This window comes from Thalia democratica, chromosome 4 (assembly GCF_965202585.1).
Source record: "Thalia democratica chromosome 4, ktThaDemo2.hap1.1, whole genome shotgun sequence".
Lineage (NCBI taxonomy): Eukaryota > Metazoa > Chordata > Thaliacea > Salpida > Salpidae > Thalia > Thalia democratica.
The window spans coordinates 53,439,711-53,466,125 of NC_139168.1; the positions used below are offsets into that span (position 1 = coordinate 53,439,711).

General features: G+C 26.2%; 1 protein-coding gene across 1 annotated transcript; it reads right to left on the minus strand.

Annotated features, from left to right (window-relative positions):
• Positions 1 to 3,199: 3,199 nt before the first annotated feature.
• LOC145833447 (sushi, von Willebrand factor type A, EGF and pentraxin domain-containing protein 1-like) lies at positions 3,200 to 24,677 on the minus strand. The gene is made up of 11 exons (XM_082940622.1): positions 24,641 to 24,677; positions 24,228 to 24,358; positions 23,952 to 24,103; positions 20,844 to 21,096; positions 20,493 to 20,614; positions 19,801 to 19,882; positions 17,448 to 17,642; positions 15,750 to 15,954; positions 4,158 to 4,310; positions 3,611 to 3,738; positions 3,200 to 3,318 (listed from the first exon to the last, which is right to left on the minus strand). Exons 2-11 carry the CDS (start codon positions 24,280 to 24,282, stop codon positions 3,200 to 3,202), a joined length of 1,464 nt encoding a protein of 487 aa, XP_082796748.1. The 5' UTR covers positions 24,283 to 24,358; positions 24,641 to 24,677.
• Between the last annotated feature and the right edge of the window lie 1,738 nt (positions 24,678 to 26,415).

Genomic DNA, 26,415 nt, shown 5'->3' on the forward strand with positions numbered 1-26,415 from the left:
ATAGATTTTTTTACAATTTGTTCGAATGCATAATGGTAAGGTCGAGACGTCATCATTAGTCTTCCACAAACCGTCACTATGGCAGTTAAGTATATTGGTCCCATTGCTAATAAATCCCTCATCACATCTAAATTTTTTTAAAGTTTTGAAAACACTTTTAAGTTAAACTTAAGTTTTTTTTTTGCTAACAAAATTAATTAAGTTGTAAGCGTTGCCTTTCGTTCTGAGAAAAAACAGCCAAAAATAACTGGCATTTTTAATTCTTTATGTGAAAAAACCTCACTTTTTAGAATTTTTTTGACTTAACGACAAAAAAAATTAGTAAAGCGTTTGCAAGTACGTGGTATCTTTTTTTTTTAGAGATGTAGACTGTAACTGGCAACTTATGTGTCATAGGTTAAAGTATGATAAAAATCTTAGTAATGTTCATTTTCCGTCTGGTTGATATACAAAAACAACTTAATCTCGACGCATGAACAATTACTGTTGTTCAACCCAGGAGTCTTAGGTTTTTAAACGTGAATTTACTGTTAACTCGAATCTCAACACTAGATTTTAAACGAGTTAATAAAATATCCTTATTTTCATTTTGAATACTAAAAACCATGTTGAATAACTACCAATAAAGCTCAGTCTATTCTAAGTACCAAAACGACCCTTTTTAAGTATTTAACTTAATTGTTGTTTAAGTAAAGCATCCTTAAGTCGTTTGATACGATTAGAATAACCTTTTGAACTGACTTTAGAGCGAAAAGATACAAAAGCAATTTGAATTCAGTTTATTAAAAAGGAACCGTTCAAGCGACCTACAAGCTCTGATCTGCACAAAATGTAAGTAAATTTTATATCGCTACACTTGTTAAATTGTAAAAAAGTGCTGATTGTTGTAACTATTTTGTATTTACAGGTTTAACTTAAATAAAAAAAGTATATATAACCTAAGTACATAGTATTCCGTATTTTGTTTTTCAAAATTACTTTCTAGTTTGACTATTACCGACAGATCTAGCTCATAATAAACTATGAGTTCTACTTAAAAGAAACCTAAGCCTTTATCAGCCAGTATTCTCTTTAAGATATTTACTAAGCACGCTACGCGTTCACCAACGACTGAAAATATTTAAGGTACTAGTATCAAACTCGAAAAGTTATCAAAAGCTGAACAAAATATCTGACTAAAACATTGTGTTATCAAAAGACTAAAATATGTTACCGGAGGATTAGAATGGCGTCCTCTAACGCTTGTAATCTCTAACATTATCGATTAGAGTAGTATGAATCAAGAAAATATCTGTCAAAAACTAAAAAAATAATAATGAATTCAAAAATAATTGAAAAATCAATAATAGAGTTTAATGGGTTCATTTACTAAATGTTTTCAACGAGTTTGTTTAACTTAAAGTTAGTTTTTTTTTGCTACATTTACATTTATAATTCAAACAGAAAAGTTTTTCGAACAAAATTTTTTGATACAGTGAGTCTACAATCAAAGTTGCAATTGCGTAGAAGTAGCGTAATGAATTTTATAAAACGACAATGCTTATTACTCGGTTGCTAGTAAAGATAAAACTTGTTGAAGAAGTTTTTACTAGCAAAGATTGAAATGCTTAACTTTAAAAGTTTTATTCTATACTTTCCTTATTGCCAATTTCCACAACATTAGGATGCAATTTGTAGTTTCTTAGGGTGCCATAAGGCATATTTTAAGACGTCTATCGAGCGGTTAAAAATGCACATTGCACTTGTCTTTTTTTTTCTAAAAGCATATATTTTCACAATATGAACAATGCAAATATTTAGCAGAAAAAAATTGAACTCGATAAAACGATTTGTTGATAAAACAAATGATTAAACTACTACAAAAAAACTTCACATTATTAATTCGCATTTTTATCAAACTATGATAGAAATGTTTACTGTGCAGATCTACTGAAACTATGGACGTTGTTATATTTATTTTTGTATAACAAACTAAAAATCTTTCTTACGAAAAACATTATTTCATATAACGATTTACATATTATTCGATTTCAAGTTTGTTTAATAGCTTTTTTGTTTTGTTTTAATAGTACAATATTTTAAAAATGTGCGATTTGCTAACACTTTTTATTTTATTAAAACTCTGCCTATCTAAAAAATGTTACCGTTTAACTTGACTCGCTGACTAAAATCGATGCTTATTGTACTTTTAAACAAGAAAATACAGAATTAACGCAAACCACACTATCCTATTCAAACCTCTTCTTTGACCGTTAAGTACATCATCATCCCTTGTGCTCTCAAACATATAAGTATATACCACTTAAAAACCCTAATTCAGACATTTTATATATAAGCATCCAATGAAATTACCAACAACAATCTTAAAAAAACTACCTGTAACAATTAATAAAACACTAAACGAATAACCTAGTAAAGAAGGATCCTTTAAGCGCATAAAACAAGACTACCATGCAGCCCTCAATCCTTTAATCTCAAATAAAAATTTTATACTTTTTTTTGTATACATTTATAATTTATTTTAACCCGCCGTACTCATTAACTAGGGTAAAAAATAAATATATTGTAATTTTAAAACTAGTCAATAATCAATTTGACATTACCCAACGTCATTAACAAATATTGAAATAAATAGGTTATATTTATTTTACAGTTGCATGGAAAACAAAAATTTTAATTACAACATCAAAATTTTAATCAACCTAACCCTAAAAAATAAATTAAGAATTTCCACTTAATAAGAACTGCTTAGCAATCAATCTCAGACTACAATAAAGACAACAAACATAACGAAAAATTACGTGACTAGTTTTAATATAAAAATAGATACCGGAACAACAAAGAAGCTATTACAACAGACAATAAAAACATAGCAAATAAGATACCGACAAAAAATACTTTACATGGGAAATACTAAAACCAAAAAATAACAAAGCTTGTTAACTATGCAGCTTACAGAAACTTAAAACAAAAAAAAACGCCAATTAGAAAAAAAAACTATTTATACAATCAAAACAATCATTTTATTTGTAATTTATGTTGTAATTAGTTTAAACACTTGTAATGACTCGTATTTTATGTAGCTATCTTTATATCATAAGTATTACTTTTCCTACAGCTTTATAAAATCAAACCCATACTAACTTGTAAATGACAGTTCCACCAAAACTATTTGAGTCACTTATAAAAGTTGCATGTTTTACCCTAGTTGGACTACCACATGGTATCGGGTTACATACTGGAGGATCATTAGACCAAGAGGCATCTTCATTACAAACTGTCGAGGATGATCCAACCATAAAGTATCCATTATCACAACTGTTTTTAATAATAACTTTTTACTTTACTTTGATTAAAATGTAAAACAATGAACTATTCAATCTGTTTAAATTATTCAGACTTTAAATGTTCGATAATAAAAATCCTTTGTAATTGATCGTATTACTTTTTTTTGCTCAAACATTTTCATATCAAAACTTTTTTGCTTCAATAAAAAAAAAATACAGATATAACAGTTAAAATAAAATTTACTTTAAAGTATGCTGAAAAATTTTTAAATTAGTAAAAACTAACAAAAAAAGTACTCGTTCTTGAAAAACAAAATTTCTACCGCCTATCAGTTCACCGTGTTCAGGGGCCTGTAATTCTCCACAACTAACTGGTTCACAAGTTGGAGGCCAGTTCTCCCATTGACCTTTTTCGGAACAATGCAGTATTGACATTCCTTGCAGGTAGTATCTAAATTTCAATAGATTTTTTTATAACTAGAATTAGCAATAAAACTAATAACTAAAATAAATAAAAATCTTAGTTTAAGTACTTGATTTAACTATAAATTTCATATGTTATTAAAAAGATTTCAGATGCTGTGCACAGTAAGTTACTTATAAAAATTACTTTTTGAATTAAAAAAATATATTATTAAATATTCTTGATTTGTAAAAACTGTCATGAACTATCTAAAGTTTTGCTTCAGAAAACACTTTATACAATATTAAACGATTATTTAGGAAATATTTTAACTATTCATCAAAATTTTTCTGTAAAGTAATATAATTTACACGCTTTGCAAAATATTGAGCACATATGCACACTTAGAGATACTGACTCAGATAATTGCTAGATAATAGCATTAAAAAAATCAGATAATATCGAACCCTGCTTCGCATTCGAAATAAACAGACATTCCATAAACATAGAGGTGTTCACTGTCTTCACCAGTTGGTCTATTTACAATGTGCATAACAGAAAATTTTGGTTTTTCAAAGTTTGCACACGGGACTGGCTTACACGAAGCTTCAAATTCAAATCTGAAATAAAATATACTTTGTTTATTAATCTATTTTTTATTATTTTTACTTTTAAATTTTCACTTCTATCTTAATAAAAGAAGTATGTTAACTTAAATTCATAGTTAATAATTGATTCTAGTACATATAAATGTATATAAGATGTAACGTTATAAGGCGTTAAATCCTGGAGATCCTGATAAGCTAAGCTTATCGGAATGTATATCACAGATGTTCTTGTGCTAAAACTTTATTCCGACTAACGGCGTTTCACTGCTCTCAAATAAATTTAAGAACAGATCTACGGAGTCTATAAAATGTTAACACACATTAGAAAAAAAGCAGAAAAAAGCATGTATAATTATGTATAGTGTTTATCAAGGTAGTAACTATAAATGGACTTTATGGTTTAAAAACAAAGTTTGGGATAAAAGCGTAAAATTATAAAATTGTCTACAAAAAAAACAAATTTAATAAAAGTAGGCACCAACCTCAAAAAGCTCTAAGAATAGGCAAATTTTAAAAATGAAAATTAAATTGAGTTGTGCAGAAATGTTACGTCATAATAATTTTAACAAATTATTCAATAATTTATACAGCTTGAAAACATGAAGTATTAAACTTGCAAGAATATATAAGTTTTGTGAAATAAATTAGTACATAAATAGACAGAGTTATTTAAAGTAGAATCGTCGGTTATGGGGACAGATATTCGATAAATCTTGCCGCTTATTCAGAAGTAGGTCTTTATCTTCTGCTGCAATTACTGCTCTTTCTGTATTGCAAGTTGGGCAAATTCTACTTACTCCGTTGGATGTATGTTTTATCTTTGAAACAATACTCCACTCCATGTTTGGCCTTTTACCGTACCTGTGAAAAAAGCTCCAGACATAATCCGATAAACGCGTGCTTTGTTTTTTATTTATATTTTTAAAAGTATGTTTATGATTAGCATATCTATCCTTGAAACTACCTGCTGTACTTCCGATATAAATTTTATCTGGGCCCTTACTTTCAACTTTAACTTTATAAATTACATTTTTAATTAAGCAATTACCTTTTAATGGGCAGTTATCTTTGTTTAATTTACGGCAATTACATGTTTTAGGCATATTACTTAACTTATTACTATTAGGGTTAGCTGGTTTTGAATATTTATTTATAGTTTTATTGTTATGCATTTTGCTTATACTTTTAGCGCTATTATCACTTACTTGTTCTAAGTTTTCTTTTATCATTTTAGAAATACTTCTAGTTATACGTTGATTATTATAATCTACATTATTGTTAGTATTATTGATATCGATATTTTCATTATCATTAATATTAAAGTTATCATTATAGCTTATATCTTTAATGTTTAAAGTTTTAATATGTTTTACATTATTGTTACCATAATTAAAATTTTTACTATTAGGATTATTATTATTATTACTGTTATTAAAATTATTATTATTATTATTATTATTACTGTTATTATTAATTTGATTAGTATAATTAGAAATATTGTTCATATCTACGTTATTACTAACTTTATTACTAGAGTTATTATTTGTATTAGCTTTGATATGTCTATTTTTAAAATTTGAAATTACTGTTTTGTTGTGCGATTGTATTAAAGTTTTAACATTACTCATGCAACTATAAGAAATTTTAACTGTCTTTCTATTAAAAATTTTGTTATAAAAGTGGCTATCGGGGAAGTGTTTATCGACTAGCTTTAAAAATTCTTTACCTAAGTTTATATTAACTGAAGAGCAATATGGAGGATTATACCACATTATACGCGGTTTAACCGACATATAATGTGGTATAATCCTCCATATTGCTCTTCAGTTAATATAAACTTAGGTAAAGAATTTTTAAAGCTAGTCGATAAACACTTCCCCGATAGCCACTTTTATAACAAAATTTTTAATAGAAAGACAGTTAAAATTTCTTATAGTTGCATGAGTAATGTTAAAACTTTAATACAATCGCACAACAAAACAGTAATTTCAAATTTTAAAAATAGACATATCAAAGCTAATACAAATAATAACTCTAGTAATAAAGTTAGTAATAACGTAGATATGAACAATATTTCTAATTATACTAATCAAATTAATAATAACAGTAATAATAATAATAATAATAATAATTTTAATAACAGTAATAATAATAATAATCCTAATAGTAAAAATTTTAATTATGGTAACAATAATGTAAAACATATTAAAACTTTAAACATTAAAGATATAAGCTATAATGATAACTTTAATATTAATGATAATGAAAATATCGATATCAATAATACTAACAATAATGTAGATTATAATAATCAACGTATAACTAGAAGTATTTCTAAAATGATAAAAGAAAACTTAGAACAAGTAAGTGATAATAGCGCTAAAAGTATAAGCAAAATGCATAACAATAAAACTATAAATAAATATTCAAAACCAGCTAACCCTAATAGTAATAAGTTAAGTAATATGCCTAAAACATGTAATTGCCGTAAATTAAACAAAGATAACTGCCCATTAAAAGGTAATTGCTTAATTAAAAATGTAATTTATAAAGTTAAAGTTGAAAGTAAGGGCCCAGATAAAATTTATATCGGAAGTACAGCAGGTAGTTTCAAGGATAGATATGCTAATCATAAACATACTTTTAAAAATATAAATAAAAAACAAAGCACGCGTTTATCGGATTATGTCTGGAGCTTTTTTCACAGGTACGGTAAAAGGCCAAACATGGAGTGGAGTATTGTTTCAAAGATAAAACATACATCCAACGGAGTAAGTAGAATTTGCCCAACTTGCAATACAGAAAGAGCAGTAATTGCAGCAGAAGATAAAGACCTACTTCTGAATAAGCGGCAAGATTTATCGAATATCTGTCCCCATAACCGACGATTCTACTTTAAATAACTCTGTCTATTTATGTACTAATTTATTTCACAAAACTTATATATTCTTGCAAGTTTAATACTTCATGTTTTCAAGCTGTATAAATTATTGAATAATTTGTTAAAATTATTATGACGTAACATTTCTGCACAACTCAATTTAATTTTCATTTTTAAAATTTGCCTATTCTTAGAGCTTTTTGAGGTTGGTGCCTACTTTTATTAAATTTGTTTTTTTTGTAGACAATTTTATAATTTTACGCTTTTATCCCAAACTTTGTTTTTAAACCATAAAGTCCATTTATAGTTACTACCTTGATAAACACTATACATAATTATACATGCTTTTTTCTGCTTTTTTTCTAATGTGTGTTAACATTTTATAGACTCCGTAGATCTGTTCTTAAATTTATTTGAGAGCAGTGAAACGCCGTTAGTCGGAATAAAGTTTTAGCACAAGAACATCTGTGATATAAATGTATATAAATATATACATATATAAAAATCGATCTTCCATCTAACTAATCAAACAATTAGTTAGATTGAAGATCGATTTTTGTACTGAATTTTTGTAATACACAATATTACGTAATTTTTTTGCATAATTTTTGCATTTACATTTAGTAAAGTGCTTTTTATTTTGATTTGAACTGGCTGATGATTAAAGCGTTTGGCTTTATGAAACGTATGTACCAGTATTTTTAAAATCGTGCTTTTCCAATAAATTATTTAAAAGCCCTTCAAGTGGGCTCTGTTGAAGGTGTTTAAGTTAGAATAATAACCTTATTTTATATATACATTTATAGATATTTAAAGCAAAGATACTTAACAAACATAATATGAGAATCAGTTATTCATGTAATGCGAATTTGGAGAGATTAATTAAGTCACACAGTCAAAGGATTTTAAACAAAAGAATTTAATCAAAGATCAGTGTAATTGCGCTGGTGGCTGTAGATATAATTTGAAGGGGGGCAATTGCCGGTCAGAGAATATTATTTACAAGGCAACAGTTAACTCTGACCTTGAAAAAAAGTTCTACATCGGCTTATGCTCCACTCAATTCAGATTTCGGTATGCTAACCATAAAAAATCCTTTAAAGGTGGTGTATACGGAAATGAAACTGAGCTTTCGAAGTATGTTTGCTGCCTTAAGCGCAAAAACATTGATTTTAAATTAACTTGGGAGGTGATAAAAAGAGCACAGCCAATAGCAGATGGTAACAACCCTGTTTGTAGGCTGTGCTTAAAAGAATCAACAGCCGTTATGTATGCGTTAAAAAAGGAAGATTGTTTAAATAAGAGGAGTGAATTCATATCGTATTGTCGACATATGAAAAAGCTCCTCATAAAATACAACAAATTTTGAAGTATTTTATAGTCACTTAACTGTTGTTTTTGTAAATTTTTAGTTTTTTGATTAGTTAGATGGTATATCGATTTTTGTACTGAATATTTGTAATGTACAATGTTCAATTATTACGTCATACTGTTTTTTGTTTTTTTGTAAACTTTTGCATCTTTGTTTACAAAAGTGCTTTTTATTCTAAATTTGAACTGGCTGAAGATTAAAGACAATCTTTTTTGTCTTTATGAAACATATGTTTCAGTATTTTTAAAATCGTACATTTCAAAAAATTATATATATATATATAAGATGTAACGTTAAAAGGCGTTAAATCCTGGAGATCCTGATAAGCTAAATTTATCGGAATATATACCACAGATGTTTTTGTGTCAAAACTTTATTCCGACTAACGGCATTTACAAATTTAATACTTCATGTTTTTAAGCTGCATAAATTGTTAATTATTTTGTTAAATTTATTATAACGTAACATTTTTGCACAACTTAATTTAATTTTCATTTTTAAAAACTTACCTATTCTTAAAGCTATTTTGAGGTTACTGTGCTTTTATTAAATTCGTATTTTTGTAGACAATTTTATATTTTTATGTTTTTATTCCAAACTTTGTTTTTAAACCATAAAGTTCGTTTATAGTTACTACTCACATAAACACTATACATAATTATACATGCTTTTTTTCTAATGTGTGTTAATATTTTATAGACTCCGTAGATCTGTTCTTAAATTTATTTGAGAGCAGTGAAACGCCGTTAGTCGGAATAAAGTTTTGACACAAAAACATCTGTGGTATATATATATATATATATTTATTTATTTAATTATATAAAAACTATAATTCAAACAGCTGTTTCACACATTGAAATGTAAAATTTCATGTGATCTTCAGTGAGTTGTAGTTTATTATAATAGTGAACAGAAATTTTGATTTTAGAATTTTTTATAGTAATTATGACGTAGTAATGGTACAGTTTATTGTACGATTAGTTGAATTTGAAATACGCTGTAAATGTTATTCTATGCTTTTTAGGAAAGTTTAAAAGGTTATTTTGGTGTGTGAAACAGCTGTTTGAATTATAGTTTTTATATAATTAAATAAATAAATATTAAGCTCCAATTTGATTTGTCGAGCACTATCGATCAGAACTTTGTATAAAACCTTTAATATATATATATATAGTGATGATAAAAATAAAAACAATAATATGAATGTGTTTTAGTTCTGTTAGTTTAAAGTTCACTATAGAAGGACTGTTGTCCGAAATCGATTTGAACTAAAGTATGCAATAAACTTGTAGATTTTTTAAACCATCGTTTGGTTTTGTAAAAATAATAATATTAATAATAATAACAAGGATAAATTATATATCGGTTCGACAGGAGGTCGTTTAAAGATAAATACACTGGGCATAAGTATATTTTTAAGCATGTAAATAAAAAGAATAACACAAGATTGTCAGATTTTGTTTGGCAGTATTTTGACAGGTATGGTACCAAACCAGAAATGAAATGGAGCATCCTTCACCAAGCCAACAATAACATCAGTAGCACGAGCAAGATCTGCAAAATATGCAACCTTGAACGAATGGCAGTTGTTGCAGAAGATAGTAAACAATTACTAAATAAAAGACTTGAAATTTCAAACAACTGTGTATACAACCGACGGTTCTTCTTCAAATAACACCTTGGCGCTTTCTCACTTTTCATTTACCTTTACATACACACACTCACTTAATATACATCTTAATATAATAATATATCCTAAGTAAAAAAATATAGTCTTATTTATTTATTTTTATATATTTATTTCATACATTTCACTTTCTATTTTCCGACATTCTATATATTTATTTAATTCATCGAATATAATTTTTCATATTTTTATGTATTAAGTCCCAAGTTTAATTGAAAACCTGTACTTAAATTACAGATAAACCGTGCTTTTTTACCTACTACGCCCAATAGAACGGCTAGAGGCCTTTTTACTGCAGGTTTATACTTAGCATATAACCACCTTGTTGTTTTGTGTTTTACATTTCAACTTTCATATTAAACACAAACCCGTAATTTGTAACATAGTTTAATTATTAAATATTTCAAACATCTGTATAAGATCTTTAATTTAGGTATCCGACTGCTCCTTTCTAAAACAATATCTAATTATTTATTTTACTTATTGTATATTACACATGTATTTTAAGCCATGGTTGTTTTCTGTATGGCGCTGTAACTTAATTATTGGTCAGGACTTTGAAAGCAAAATAACAAGTTTGATTTTTGTACTTTGTTTTAAAAATTTCTAATTTTTAATTTGAATTCAATCTGCTTTTTAATTGTATCTAACTTTAATTTTGTTATAATTAAAATTTAACCGTTATGAACATTCAATAAATAAAATATACATTATACTAAGTTTAAGTGGATTTTATTGCCTTTATTTTTGTTTAATTTATTTATTCAATAACTAAAGTTTGTTGTTTTACTTTTTATTCACAATAGATTACATATCAATTTTTCAAATTAAAGCGCTCTACTACTTTTTCCAAACATAAGTAATAAGTTATCTAACTCTGTAGTATAAATTATCTAGCTAGTCCTAATGTTCATATATATTGTGACGTAATTATTAACTACATTTTTTTCAATGATTAGTAACCTGTAAATCTTTAGAATTAGTACTTCCTTCAAGTTCATGCAAATAGTTTATATTATGATTTGTTATCTTATTTTATATTTTTACTTTAATTTATTTAATTTAGATTCTATAATTACAAATATTATATAGTTTTATAACAGTCTGATTTAACAATAAGTATGTTACCTATTATTCATCTACAAAATCTATAGCAATAATTTTTATTTTTAATGGACACATTGTAAGCATTGCGCCTGCTTTACACTGCTTTCCGAGAGAAGAGAGGAGTCTTTTTTCTACGTGAAGCAAATCGCACAAAAACAAACGTCGCAAGAAGGGCGTAGGCATTACACTTAGGCATTTCGTATAAGCTCTCACAGAAGGCTTTTAGTATTCACACTCAGCCAAGAGGCATTTTTGCACTTAGGCATTCCGCGTAGACGTTTGACTAAGTGATTCAGTTTCAACAAGAGACGACGACCGGCTTTAGAAACTATCACTAGACGACTGCTATCAGTTTCAATCTAGTCTCGATTTGGTTCTTTTGAAACCAAAACCCGAGTAAATCTAGTGACTTATTGATCAACCAAACCTTTCTGAGCTCTGACCTGCACGTGTGTGAGTGTCTTTTTTTTATATCGTATTGTATTTTTGAACTGTAAAATAAACTTAGTGTGCTAATTCACTATTTGATAACAGAATATAACATTTAAAAAAGAATTTTTGAAAAGAATCAACAGCCGTTGTGTATGCTTTAAAAAAGGAAGGTTGTTTAAATAAGAGAAGCGAATTTATATCGTCTTGTCGACATATAAAAAAGCTTCTCTTAAAACACAACAAATTTTGAAGAATTTTATAGTCAATTAACTGTTGTTTTCGTTAATTTTAGTTGTTTAATTAGTTAGAAGGTAGATCGATTTTTGTACTGAATATTTGTAATGTACAATATTACGTCATACTGTTTTTTGTTTTTTTGCATAACTTTTGTATCTTTGTTTAGTACAGTGCTTTGTATTTTGAATTTAACTGGCTGATGATCAAAGCTTTATGAAAAATTAAAGCTTTGTGAAACATATGTTCCAGAATTTTTAAAATCGCCATTTGAATAAATTATTTAAAAGCCCTTCAAGTGGGCTCAGTTGAAAGTGTTTAAGTTTAAACATTAACCTTATTTTATATATATATATATATATATATATATAAAAAGGTTTATTTAAAGATGCAAAACTCAAAGAACTCGAGTTTCGTGATTACTCACTCATCAGCTTTAAAACAAGTTTAAAATAAAGCACAAAACAAAATCACTAATGAAGATAAAAAAAATTTTCATAAATAGATTAACATAATCTATTTATGAAAATTTTTTTTTATCTTCATTAGTGATTTTGTGATTTAAAAAAAATTTTCATAAATAGATTAACATAATCTATTTATGAAAATTTTTTTTTATCTTCATTAGTGATTTTGTTTTGTGCTTTATTTTAAACTTGTTTTAAAGCTGATGAGTGAGTAATCACGAAACTCGAGTTCTTTGAGTTTTGCATCTTTAAATAAACCTTTTTATTAACAAAGCCCTCAAGGTGGGCTCAGTGTGAAAAATTTAATTTATTAAGTTAAATAACTTATTTCTATATATATATATATATAAATAATTTATTCAAATGGCGATTTTAAAAATTCTGGAACATATGTTTCACAAAGCTTTAATTTTTCATAAAGCTTTGATCATCAGCCAGTTAAATTCAAAATACAAAGCACTGTACTAAACAAAGATACAAAAGTTATGCAAAAAAACAAAAAACAGTATGACGTAATATTGTACATTACAAATATTCAGTACAAAAATCGATCTACCTTCTAACTAATTAAACAACTAAAATTAACGAAAACAACAGTTAATTGACTATAAAATGCTTCAAAATTTGTTGTGTTTTAAAAGAAGCTTTTTTATATGTCGACAAGACGATATAAATTCGCTTCGCTTATTTAAACAACCTTCCTTTTTTAACGCATACATAACGGCTGTTGATTCTTTTAAGCACAGCCTACAAACAGGGTTGTTACCATCTGCTATTGGCTGTGCTCTTTTTATCACCTCCCAAGTTAATTTAAAATCAATGTTTTTGCGCTTAAGGCCGCAAACATACTTCGAAAGCTCAGTTTCATTTTCGTATACACAACCTTTAAAGGATTTTTTATGGTTGGCATACCGAAATCTGAATTGAGTGGAGCATAGGCCGATGTAGAACTTCTTGTCAAGGTCAGAGTTAACTGTTGCCTTGTAAATAATGTTCTCTGACCGGCAATTGCCCCCTTTCAAATTGTATTTACAGCCACCGGCGCAATTACACTGATTTTTGATTGAATTACTTTTGTTTAAAATCCTTTGATTATGTGACTTGATTAATCTCTCCAAATTCGCCATACATGAATAACTGATTCGCATATTATGTTTGTTAAATATCTTTGATAATGGGTTAATTTTGTTGAAATGTTTTTTTACTAGATTTATAAATTCTCTGCCGATGTTTGTTTTAACTGAAGTACAGAATGGGGGATTATACCAAATTATATTTCGCTTTCTTTTACTTTTATTGGTCGTTTTGTTTTTTTGCTCCGTTGTTTCAAAATTAAGTTTATCATTGTAACCGCATTTTTTCATTATTAGTTCGTAATCTTGTTTTGTCTTTAAAAAGTTTTCTTCGTTGCTTGATCTTTTATTTAAACGTTTATTAATTATTTTTGGTATTTGGTTTATAATATTTTTTGGGTGGCTAGAATATTTATTTATATACATAATTTTTGCGTTTTTCTTTTTATAAGGCATATAGGAGAGATCATGCAAGTTGAGCTTCACATCCAGGTAGTCAGTCGTCAACATTGGTGATTCAATAGTGACTCTTAAATAAGCTTAACTTAAATAAGGTTGTTTAAATAAGCGAAGCGAATTTATATCGTCTTGTCGACATATAAAAAAGCTTCTTTTAAAACACAACAAATTTTGAAGCATTTTATAGTCAATTAACTGTTGTTTTCGTTAATTTTAGTTGTTTAATTAGTTAGAAGGTAGATCGATTTTTGTACTGAATATTTGTAATGTACAATATTACGTCATACTGTTTTTTGTTTTTTTGCATAACTTTTGTATCTTTGTTTAGTACAGTGCTTTGTATTTTGAATTTAACTGGCTGATGATCAAAGCTTTATGAAAAATTAAAGCTTTGTGAAATATATGTTCCAGAATTTTTAAAATCGCCATTTGAATAAATTATTTAAAAGCCCTTCAAGTGGGCTCAGTTGAAAGTGTTTACGTTTAAACATTAACCTTATTTTATATATATATATATATATATATTAAAGGTTTTATACAAAGTTCTGATCGATAGTGCTCGACAAATCAAATTGGAGCTTAATAATTATTTATTTAATTATATAAAAACTATAATTCAAACAGCTGTTTCACACATTGAAATGTAAAATTTCATGTGATCTTCAGTGAGTTGTAGTTTATTATAATAGTAAACAGAAATTTCGATTTTAGAATTTTTTATGGTAATTATGACGTAGTAATGGTACAGTTTATTGTACGATTAGTTGAATTTGAAATACGCTGTAAATGTTATTCTATGCTTTTTAGGAAAGTTTAAAAAGGTTATTTTGGAAAAAATGTTTTAAGCTATTAGAAAAATTTTTTAGGCTGTTGGGAAAAATGTTATAAAATGCTATAAAATATGAAAAGCGAAAGACAAAACATATGCATCCATTATCAAAAATACTTTTTTAACAAAATTAAAACCAACTAAATATTAAAACAAAATAAAATCGAAGCGGCAAACACGAGTATTTTATAGCATTTTATAACATTTTTCCCAACAGCCTAAAAAATTTTTCTAATAGCTTAAAACATTTTTTCCAAAATAACCTTTTTAAACTTTCCTAAAAAGCATAGAATAACATTTACAGCGTATTTCAAATTCAACTAATCGTACAATAAACTGTACCATTACTACGTCATAATTACCATAAAAAATTCTAAAATCGAAATTTCTGTTTACTATTATAATAAACTACAACTCACTGAAGATCACATGAAATTTTACATTTCAATGTGTGAAACAGCTGTTTGAATTATAGTTTTTATATAATTAAATAAATAAATAAATATATATATATATATACATATATATATAGAATTAAGTTATTTAACTTAATAAATTAAATTTTTCACACTGAGCCCACCTAGAGGGCTTTATTATTAAAATATATAATTATATATATTACTTATAACATTTTAACTAAAAAAATTAAAGTTTTTAGTTTTTATTACTAACATATATATATATATAATATAATTTTTTTACAATTGCTACATAAGTTACATATGCTTTTCTTATCTAAAACCTCTCTATAACAAAACTTAAAACTCAGGTTATAAAGTATTCCAACAAAAAGGATACGGAACTAGCACCTTCATTAACTTGTTTTAGTCAAACACTGTTAGAGTACAAAATATTTTAGATTTTTAATTTGTGTTTTTTTTAAATTAATAACTTAATCGCTTAAACTGACTTAACATCTTGTATAACTTCATCCCAAACACATGGTACAGAAGCTATAACGTTAGTATATGGTTCGTCTAATGTAAAACTCTCGTAATTATGACCGCTTCCAGATAAATCTTGAAAATTTTGATGGATTGGGTCATTTACGTAGTAACCAACATCACATTCATACTGTACTGTCCCTTGATACATAACTGGATGGGTTCCTGCATCTAAAAGTAATTTAATTTAAAATCTTGTTAGTCTGTCTTCATATTCTTAGCTTGGGAGTACAGTTTTAGTTTTTTAATTTACTTGCTTAAAATTATTTCAAAATTATATAGCTGTATGTCAACTAAAGTAGTACTTTGATAAGCCCATTTAAAAACTATAATTACTAATTATACTTATTTTTACAAAAGTTTAAACATATTAACTATCCGAAAAAAATCTCAAAAAGAAGGAAAAATATTAGTTATACTAATTGTAATTATATAAAATTGTTTATTTTTTACTTTATAGATCACAATAAAATTCTCGACTTAACAATAAGGAGAATGATCGATTCAAATTTTATTAACAAAACAATGTTTCATTTGTTTGCACTAAATCTATAAATAGCAAATAGCGAACGCTGACGGTGGAACTTCATTAAATAAAAGGTATGAGTTAATGTGTTCATATGTTCACTTTAAAAATATTTATTCTAAAACTTAAGAAAATTAGATAAACGCCATCCTATTTTAAGTTGTACAAGCAAATATTAAAACTGATAAAGTAACCAGTTTCAAAGTTTCAAATTTATAATATTGTTAGATTTTTTGAGCAAAACTTATAATTACGTCACAAAACGATAGTAGAAATTTTTAAACGATAAAAGCAGTAATTCATTTTAATGGGTGCACGACTATTCAAATTCGAACAATTCAAATTCCGACAGTTCAAATTCTAAAAAAAAAAGGAACCACCACAAATAAAAAAGTAATGTATATTTATTAAATATAAAAATTATAATGTAGGTTATATTAATATCTACAAGCCATTTTTTTCTTTTCGCAAAACGTTACATATTTTTTGAAATATAGGTTAAATAAAGAAAAAAACATAGTTATTTTTAGTAATTTTAGAATGTCTTGAAAAGTATTTTAGATTTTGAAAATATGAAAAAAGTGGCTTGTAGATATTAATAAGATCTAAAAATTTATTTTTTATTTTTGTCAAATTTGTATTACTTATTGAGATATAGTCTTTTAAATATTTTTTTAAGTATTCGAATTGTCGGAATTTGAGTAGTCCGAATTTGAATTGTCATGTAACCCATTTTAATGTTTTAGTTGCAAGAGTTTTTTTTGTTGTTCACAAATTTTACCAGCCTACTAATTGCAAGTGTGTTTAATGTTATAAGTTTTTTAATTTATAATATAATTAGGTAGCTTACATTTTTATAACCTTAGCACGAACTAACCAGGTAATATTGTGATTTTCCAAAATTGATAGTTTTAAACTATAAGTTTTATTTTGTTTGTTTTTTTTTAACACAAAAATGCCAGTTTTATTTCAAGTTCTGCTTAATGTCTTCTTGCATGTTTATATAAAATAAAATTACAGACTTTATCAAACTGATGATATTATTTGACTTAGTGAAAACTAGTGAAACATTGTTTTGTTAATAAAGTTTAAAACTTGAGTTGATTAAAAAAAAATAAGTAAAAATAAATTTATATACCTAATGGATTAAATTTTCCATTTAAAACTTCTTTCGGTTTACCACAACTCATCCGTACACATTCAGGCTTATCAATATCCCAAGATCCATTTTCCAGGCAGCTACGCATACTGTGCATCGCTACATCGTAATCATCATCGTTTATGCTGCTTACAACTTCTAACAGCTTTTCTCTTTGCGTAGAAGTCAAAAAGCCTGATAGTTTGTAATACTTAGATCGGAAATATAAGTTAATAATTTTATAATATACTTAAAGTAATGCAAAATTTAGTATCTTATAAAAACAGTTAAAACTAAACAAAATTGTGATGTAGATCTATTAGAATTACAACAAAATATCGACATCAACATACCAAAAATTTTCTTTTGAAAACTTTTTTTAATTTAAAATTTCTTAAAAAAGTTTTCTGACCAAACAAAAGTATACAGACTAAATTATTTAAATAGAACTAGTTTGAAACTAGTTTTTTCGCTCCGTATGAAACTTTATTTTTTATGTTAGTTAATTTACATGATTTATTTTAAAAATATTTGTATGTAAGACAAACTTTGAAGACTTCCAATAGGTATAGAGCTTTATTGTAGTCCAGTATATTGTTATAAACAAATTACGTAGCTATAAAATTAAAATTTTATCTATTATATTTTTAATGCAGCATATCTTAATAGTCCACAACTGTATTGCAGTACACATAGAGGCTTGAAAAAAAGAATTAACTTTTAAACTTATTAGGAAACAATAGAAAGAACTAAAAACAAGTACAGCTCTAAAAATATGTGTAAATTATGTAAGCCAAAAAAAATAGAGATTTTAAACATAAAAAGTCGGAATTTATAAGAAAAAGGAACGAATTACAAAGTGGTGGTTTGCCTTACCGAATCAAATTTATTTAAAAACTGTGTTGATAACGTAGCTGAATGTTGTTTGAAATGTCCTACTTATGTTATTGTTACGCAAAATCTAATTTTATATAATTTTTGTTATGCTATGTACTTGTAAAAATCCTTTTTTTAGAATAAAATACCTTGCTGGAAGAGGCGTTTAGCGCTAAAACAGCTGTCTATGGAAAAAAAACTATTTTGTTATATTAAAGATGAACAAATAAATATAATTATTATACAATAAACCACAGTTTTTTACATTTTTAAATTTACAATATTTCATATATTCATAAGAAAAACTTTACTTTTTTTTAAAGATTTATAAATATAATGGAATCAATTAAACTAAGCCAATTTTCACATAGCCCAATTTAATGGCTTTAATAATTCATTTCAAAATGTAAGGTTCAAAGTAAATAGTACAAACGTTTATATACCTTTTTCTATAATATTTATCTGTTTAGATTCAAAATGAATAATATTTGTACATAAATTTCACAAAGAAAAAAAAAAAGACGTTGTTAAAACTTTTTTACAGAACACATATTAGTGCAAAAATTAAAGTGTGTACGAAACAAACAACTATATTAATAAAATATTTTTCTACAAAAAAAAAATCTGTTTACTACAAGTTGTTTAAAATTTGTTTAAGATAACTTTGAAAAACTTTAAAGACAGCTTCTAAAAACTGAAGGAGAAGATATATTTTTAGTAAAATAGTCTATTTTTGCCCTTTTAATTTCCGCCTCTCATTAAGAACCTATTGAAATGCTCTAACTTTGATCGCTTATACATCAAAAATTACTTTGAATGTTAACAAGAGGTAAAAGTTTTAAGTAGATTATCTAGTTTTGTAAAAAACAAGACAAAATTTGGAAAAAAAAAAGTGTTTACCCTCCTTATACCCTTAAGGCTCACAACCAAATAGTATAATTCAGAATAATCATGATTTTAAAATATTAATTAAATTCAGAGTCAATTTAATAATGCTGGTGGCTGCGAATATGACTTAAAAAGGGGGCAATTGCCGTTCGAAATACATCATTCACAAAGCAACAGTTTACTCTGACCTTTAAAGAAGTTCTACATTGGTTTATGCTCAATTCAGTTCAGATATGATAAGTACAAAAAATCTTTAATACATGTTGTAAATTACTGCTAAAGATGATAAGTATCTTGCGTGTCAAATGATTTCATGAAATAAACTTACTTGTAACAAAAAAATGGTGAATAAAATAAACTACTAACTCAATGATAAACTGAAGACAAGTGAAACAGACAAGTGAAATAAGGATAAGTACCTTTAATTCAATAATTCAAAACTACCTATCAAATTTTTTTTATAAGAATTCTATTGGTATTTCAAATTTTCTGTACTTGATTTTTAAGGATATTTATTTATTGGCATAATTTTGAACGATATTAAAAATAAGTAGATTAAAGCTGTCTGTTTTTGGAAACTTTCACGCACTTTTTCTAAGATCTTGAAGTATTAGAGTTATCTCATTCTTTCCATTTAATCCTTTTGTTATCTCATTCACAACGGATCCAATCTATAAATAAAACATGTATAAACAAAAACTAAAGATTATAAATTCACACTTAAAACAATTAAAATATTAATCAGTTATATACATATCAAATGTTTAATTTTTAAAAACAATGGTAAAGTAGCTGTAAATAGTATATAAAAAGTGCACGATAACTTAAATTCTAACAATGGAAATTTATCCACTTGAAGTTCTAATAATTCTGAGTAATTTTGAATTATATCTTTTAATAAATACTTTTAAAAGATTATTTTTATTATCATTATCTTATCAAGTAGAACATTACACGAACGTTGTTTATTCTTTTTCAAGTTAAAAATAATTTTTGAGGTAAGGCTAAAAAATATTTAAGACACACAAAATTATGGCAATTTTTAGCAATATGAATTTTTTCCTTTTATATATACTTTTCAAATCTAATCTTAATAACTAGACCTTTTTAACTTATAATTTTTGCCTTATGAATTTTTTTCAAAGTTATGTTATATTTTAGATGTGAATCTTTAACTTTTTGAAAGAATTTGTATTCTCAGAATAGTTTGTCTTAATTTTAGTTGTCTTATAACCGTATTTAAAAAGTATATATTGAATAAAACTACATAATTTAACTAGCCTGATAACCGTCCTCACAGACATACATAGCAATAGTGTTAGGAGCATGTTTCCCTATTCCGTATAGTTTCGGATAAATGCCCTGAGCAACCGTTGTTGTCACAAAACCATGACTTATTTCATCTATTTAATATTAATAAATGGAGTTCAACTATCCCAGAACTCAATATTTCATTTTTACACCATCATTTAAGTTTAAAAAAAATATATATAGTCATTTTCCTTTAATTATCTAGCTAAAGTAAACAACGACAAAAAAAGAATATGTATAATAAGATAATTTAACTACGTCTTTTGAAAGTTCATTTCAAACAACTCTAGTTATAAACCTTAAAAATTAAAATAAACAAACTGGGGTTTGGACAAGTGATGATTCTACACTCGGGTGGGTTACCTTTATACTTTCCATTAGAACCACAAACTAGTTTTGAAAAACCAATAAGCTCAAATCCGACTTCGCAAACGTAAGTAGCTGTCGTCATGTACGATTTTGAACCGAACTTGTCATGATAAAGTACCGCACTTGTAAAATTTACTAGTGGTGCTTCTCCACAGCTAATAGGTAGACAAGAAGGAGTTTTTGTAAACTTGCTCGATTGTTGACACTATAGTAATTTTGTAGTGTTTTTTTAAACGTTATACACAACTTTCCTTAGTTTTTTTAAAACTTTATACACAAGTATATTTTGAATGAGTTTACTTTACTTCTAGTAAAGTATATGCAATAATAATTTATACAGCTTTTTGGCTAAAAAAGGGATTCGATACAATGCGAATTTATGCGTTAAAACAGATGTAAGCAAACTGAAAAATAGTTGTTTTTTATATATAAAATATATGTAAATTGAATTTAAATTAATATCTAACTAAAAAATACTTAAATTTATAAATCATATAAGAAATAAAAAGGAGTTAGAATTATGTCGAGATATAAATAAGATACATATAAATTTAAGTTAACATAAAGGTTTGATCTTACAACTTCGTTAATCAGTCTTGACTGATAAGTTTCAAAAAAAACCTGTCTATCGAAATCTTGTTGTCTGATGATCAAAGTGACATGATCAAACCTTTATGTAAACTTGGGGTTGTCTCATGGCATTCGTAAGTCCAAGCTTAGGCTCTATTTGTCTTTCACCAATCTTCTCATTGATTATAAAGTGTGAGAAAAAAAAATAATAAAAAAGGTTGGAAAAATTTTTAACCAAAAATAAATTTGAGTTAATATAAATAACAAGCTGTATTATTTTCGAGATAGTTTTAGCTGGCTTTTGCTAATTGTATTTTTATGCTTACAATGAAAAAAAGTTTAAAAATGATCAAGTTAATATCAGGGTTCGTGCGCGAAATTTTTTTCAGTTAGCCTTACTGAGACCAACTTAGCCTGACATTTTTTCAAAGTAAGGAAAATCCCTTTCAGAAGTCATTTTAGGTATTGTGGGGTCTTGATTAGTACTATTGTAGTCTCCGTCTTCAATCAGCTTTATCTCAAAAATATTTTGAGCTTTAAAAATCTGCAAAAAGCAACTCATAGCTTAGTTACATCTCAATAAAATTAGACTAAATTGTGAAAAAGGTGACTGAACCCCCTTCCCTATGCTCTTATCATAACAAATTCAGTGATAAGTTTTATCATACGTGTTATATCTAATCTATTACTAGTGTAAACTTAACACAAATTTTCAATTTAATTAAGCACTAAGTAAAAACATTTTAAACAGAAGGTTTATAATAAATCAACGTGCATTGTCGTGTTTTATTAAAATTTAAAATGAAATGCTTACAAGAGTATTAAAATAAGTAAAAAAAATATTTGTTATAGTATTTTGGCTAGTACTTAAAATTGATACATAATTATAAATCCTAAACTCTAAATAAATATAGTGATTGTTGATGTCATATCAGATTTAAAAAGCTTACACTTAAATTAAAAAACCCTTAAATATTTTGTTGTTGTAAAGAAAAATGAATTGTAGCTAAAATTTGTACTCCAACAAAACTTGTACTTATATTTAAAGCTAATTTTTAGTGTTGTGAATATCTCCAATAACTTTAAACAAATAGTAAAATATATAAATAAACTGCTAAGAGTTTTAATCTTAAAAGTATTTGGTATAAATCCTTTAAATTAGAAATAAAAACAGTTCAACCAACTAAGCTCTGAAAAAATAGCCGATGTAAACAAACAGCTAAGTTGTTGAACTAAACTGTAATGTTAAAACTGTATTTTTTTTATGAATTTTCATAATTATGACGTATATAATCTACTCAAAACAAAGTATTGAATGTTCTAAAAAAATTTTCAGAGATTCAACAAAAGGTTTTAAGCATTTATTTTTACAAATACTGACTGATTTTGAATTTAATAACTAACTCTTTATTTAGAAATAAATTCACATCTCAATTTCATCTTAAAACGATTTCTCAATTTTTTTTTAACAAAAATTTTCAAGCATTTGAACTGAGTAAAACTGAGATTCTTAAGTTTTTAAATAAAAAAACTGATTTAGCCTGACGTTTTCCAACTTTTTTCAAAAAAACTGATTTAGCCTGACTTAGCCTGATTTAGCCTGACGCGCACGAACCCTGTAATATGATCAGGTTTAAATGACTAACTTTTAAATGACCAAGTTAAAAAGTAAAAATTTAAAATTATTGAAAATAAATGTTTTTGGCAAATTTTCTCCACGTTTTTAAAAGTACACATTTTTGGGTCTATTTTTAGTTTTAAGTCAAGTTCAAGGTAATAAACAGTGTTAAATAGTATACATCAAACATAAAAAAATACTGTAAAACTACTTCAAATATGTTTTTTAATGAAAATTTTTTGATAATGACAAAAAAAATTTATCTATATGGTAGATGTTTCGTCTCAAGTCAAAATTTTTCTACTTAACATGTAAATAGAGGTGTGCAAATTAAATATTTTTTTCACGACCGGTTTCGGTGGCATAAAATTGCGACCTCTTTACACAAAATAAAATATTAAACTACTTAACATGTAAAAATTGTTCAATATTACAGGTTTTCAGTTTTTTTTTCAAAACTTCTCAAATTCCAGGTTTTTCCAGGTTTCCAAGGTTTTTGGCAACCCTGATTGAATTTTAAATGATCGGCTCCCATAAAACAGTCATTTTTTTACACATTTTACTACTTTATTCTTTGTTTGCAGCTTTTATATTAAATCATATAGTCGTTTCTTTAGCCCTTATGTGTAAATTAAAATGTCGAAACAATAAATTTACTATAAGGCAAAATCTTAAAAAAGTATTTTTGAAAGATATATAGTTCTAATAAAAATTTCTCAAATAAAAGTTATATCTATTTTTGAACCAAATCTAACTTCCATAAAAAATTTCTAATTCTGAAATGAAATTTTTTTCAAAGTATGAACTTCATGAACAAAGACTTGAAAAGTACAGAAGCAGAATACACAATTAAACTTTTTAAACCCACTCACTTTAACCGATAGCGTGTCGTACGCGAAAAATCCAATAAGACATCTGTAAGAAGCAGTTTCGTTGTAAGTCAGCTTTTCATTATTAAGCCTAATTCCATGTTCGACATCCGGAGCGATTCCACAAGTTATAATACCACAAATTGGTAACCTTCCTGTAAATGAAGATAAAATAAAAATTAATTTACTTTAAAAAGAGTTTAAGTGATTTTTTATAGAAAATGAAGCTCTGTTAAATAAAAAAGCTAAAAAAAAACACATGTATTTAAAATTACTTACCGGACCAGGTACTATCAACTTGACAATTTCTAGCTTTGTTTGATTTATCACTCATATGATACCCTTCATTACACTCATACTTTATGACACTCCCATAAACTGGACCAACACCGTACTTACTATCCTCTAGTCTAAATCAATACCTTTTCAATGCATGTAACTATGATAGCTAATGTGACTAAACTAAATATAAAAAATCTAATGATTAATTTCTTAAATCTTATTCTTTTAATTAATGGTTAAACTAAATTTTTGTGAAGTCAATTAAAGTTGCAGAGATATAAAACAATGTTTTGTATATAATTTATGAAACAGTTTAGTTTTATTTAATATCAAAAAAAATTCAAATAAATGTCAGCTTTAATTCTATGAAGAACAAAATCTTTCGTCATAAATATTTTACAAAAGCTTACTCATATATCGAATGTTTTACTTCTTCGATTGGACACACAACTGGTTCACATTTAAAATGGTTCTTAATACTCCAATGACCGGTTGAATCACAGCTAAATGTATTTTCTTTAGGTACCATAATAAAACCCGTGTTACAACTATATTGTACAACATCTTCAAAAACGTAATCAGCCTGGTCGAGTATGAGTTTTTATTTTAAAATTAAAATATATATAGCATTAAAAAGTTATTTTGAAAAACAGATTATGATTTTTTTATTTATTTATTTGTAATTTTTTTTTATGTTAATATTGCTAAAAGTCCTGTACAACTAAAATTGAGTAGATAATAATAAAACAGTACTAAAAACAAGTAAAAATACAAACTGCTTCTTTCTTAACCAAATAAAAAATGCCAATTTAAATTTAATTATCTTAAATCTGTCTAAACTACAACTATTTTTCACACTTTAAAATTTTGACTAAATTTTCTAATATGGATGAACATTTTGAAGCATTTGTAACTTGTATTGATTTGTTTGTTTTCACCAGAAGCTAAATAGTTTTTATACATTTAGAAGTTTTTCTTTAGTTGTTGTCTTAAATTTTCTAGACGTTACTTAATGAAACTATTTTTTAACAGCATTGAAATTAATAAAAAAAAAAGTTTTTGGTGTCAGGTGTTAACTATTCGATGTTACTAGTGGAATTGAAAAAAAAAAGTTTTGTATTAGCCGCAAAACATGAGCTCTTAATCAATTTTCTTTTTTTTTATATTTAGAAGTGCGAATTTTTTAATAATAAATGATTTTTTTACGAAATTACACCTATTCAGGACAACATTTATTTTTTATCTGTAAATGTTTTAAACCAAACTTTATGTACTTGACGGCACAAAAATCTAATTAAGTTTGTTTTTCTTTTGAGCAGCAGTAAAGTTTAAAATACATTTAGTTAGATGTGAAAGTTTTCTTCTTTTTAATTGAAGTAAAAAACTAATCAGTCTGACGTTTGAACCTAGGCAAAAGTGCGTACCTTACATGAATTGCTTACCTTACAGCTTTAACACTAAATTTACTCTCTTCTCACTATATAAAGATAATATCATCTTACAAATTATTCGAATTTATTTTAAGGTTACTTTTTTTTATATTTGCATAAATCAAACTACTTTTTTTTGTTTATTTAATTTCATTTGTTTAATAGCATGTTATAAAAACCATTCAAAAAGTTTTGAGATTCCGCTCATTTTCGAAATTTATTGCGTACCTCTTAAAGTGCAAACCATTGAGTGCCAACCTCGCTGTCTCTACTTAGTAGAGTCTACTGTATCAATTATTCGTTTTGAAATAAAATATGTTTTTTTATTGTCAGACATTAAGTGTTCCGTTTACATACAGTTTATTAGTTTGTTTAATTTAATAAATTGAAAATCTGTCGTAAAGAAAACCAACAAGTGCTTTAAAACAATAAAAGAGTACTTTTAAAGTTTAAACATCACAGTAATGACTAGAAATCTGTTAACAATAATTTGGGCTTTTAGTTCAACTTTTAGACATGAAATCGCAAAACATCATATGCATTGTTAAGAGTTATTTATATTTTCTATACTCAAACTAAATGTTTTCCCTTAATTTTCTATTTTAGTCAAGTTAAAAAATACTATAGTTTTACTATTAGTTTATTCCTTAGTATAACAATTTTCTCATACTATATAATAGTTATATATAACATAACTTTTTATTCGCTATATACTTTAACGAAGTCTAGTAACAAATACATTTTCAGCATTTTTA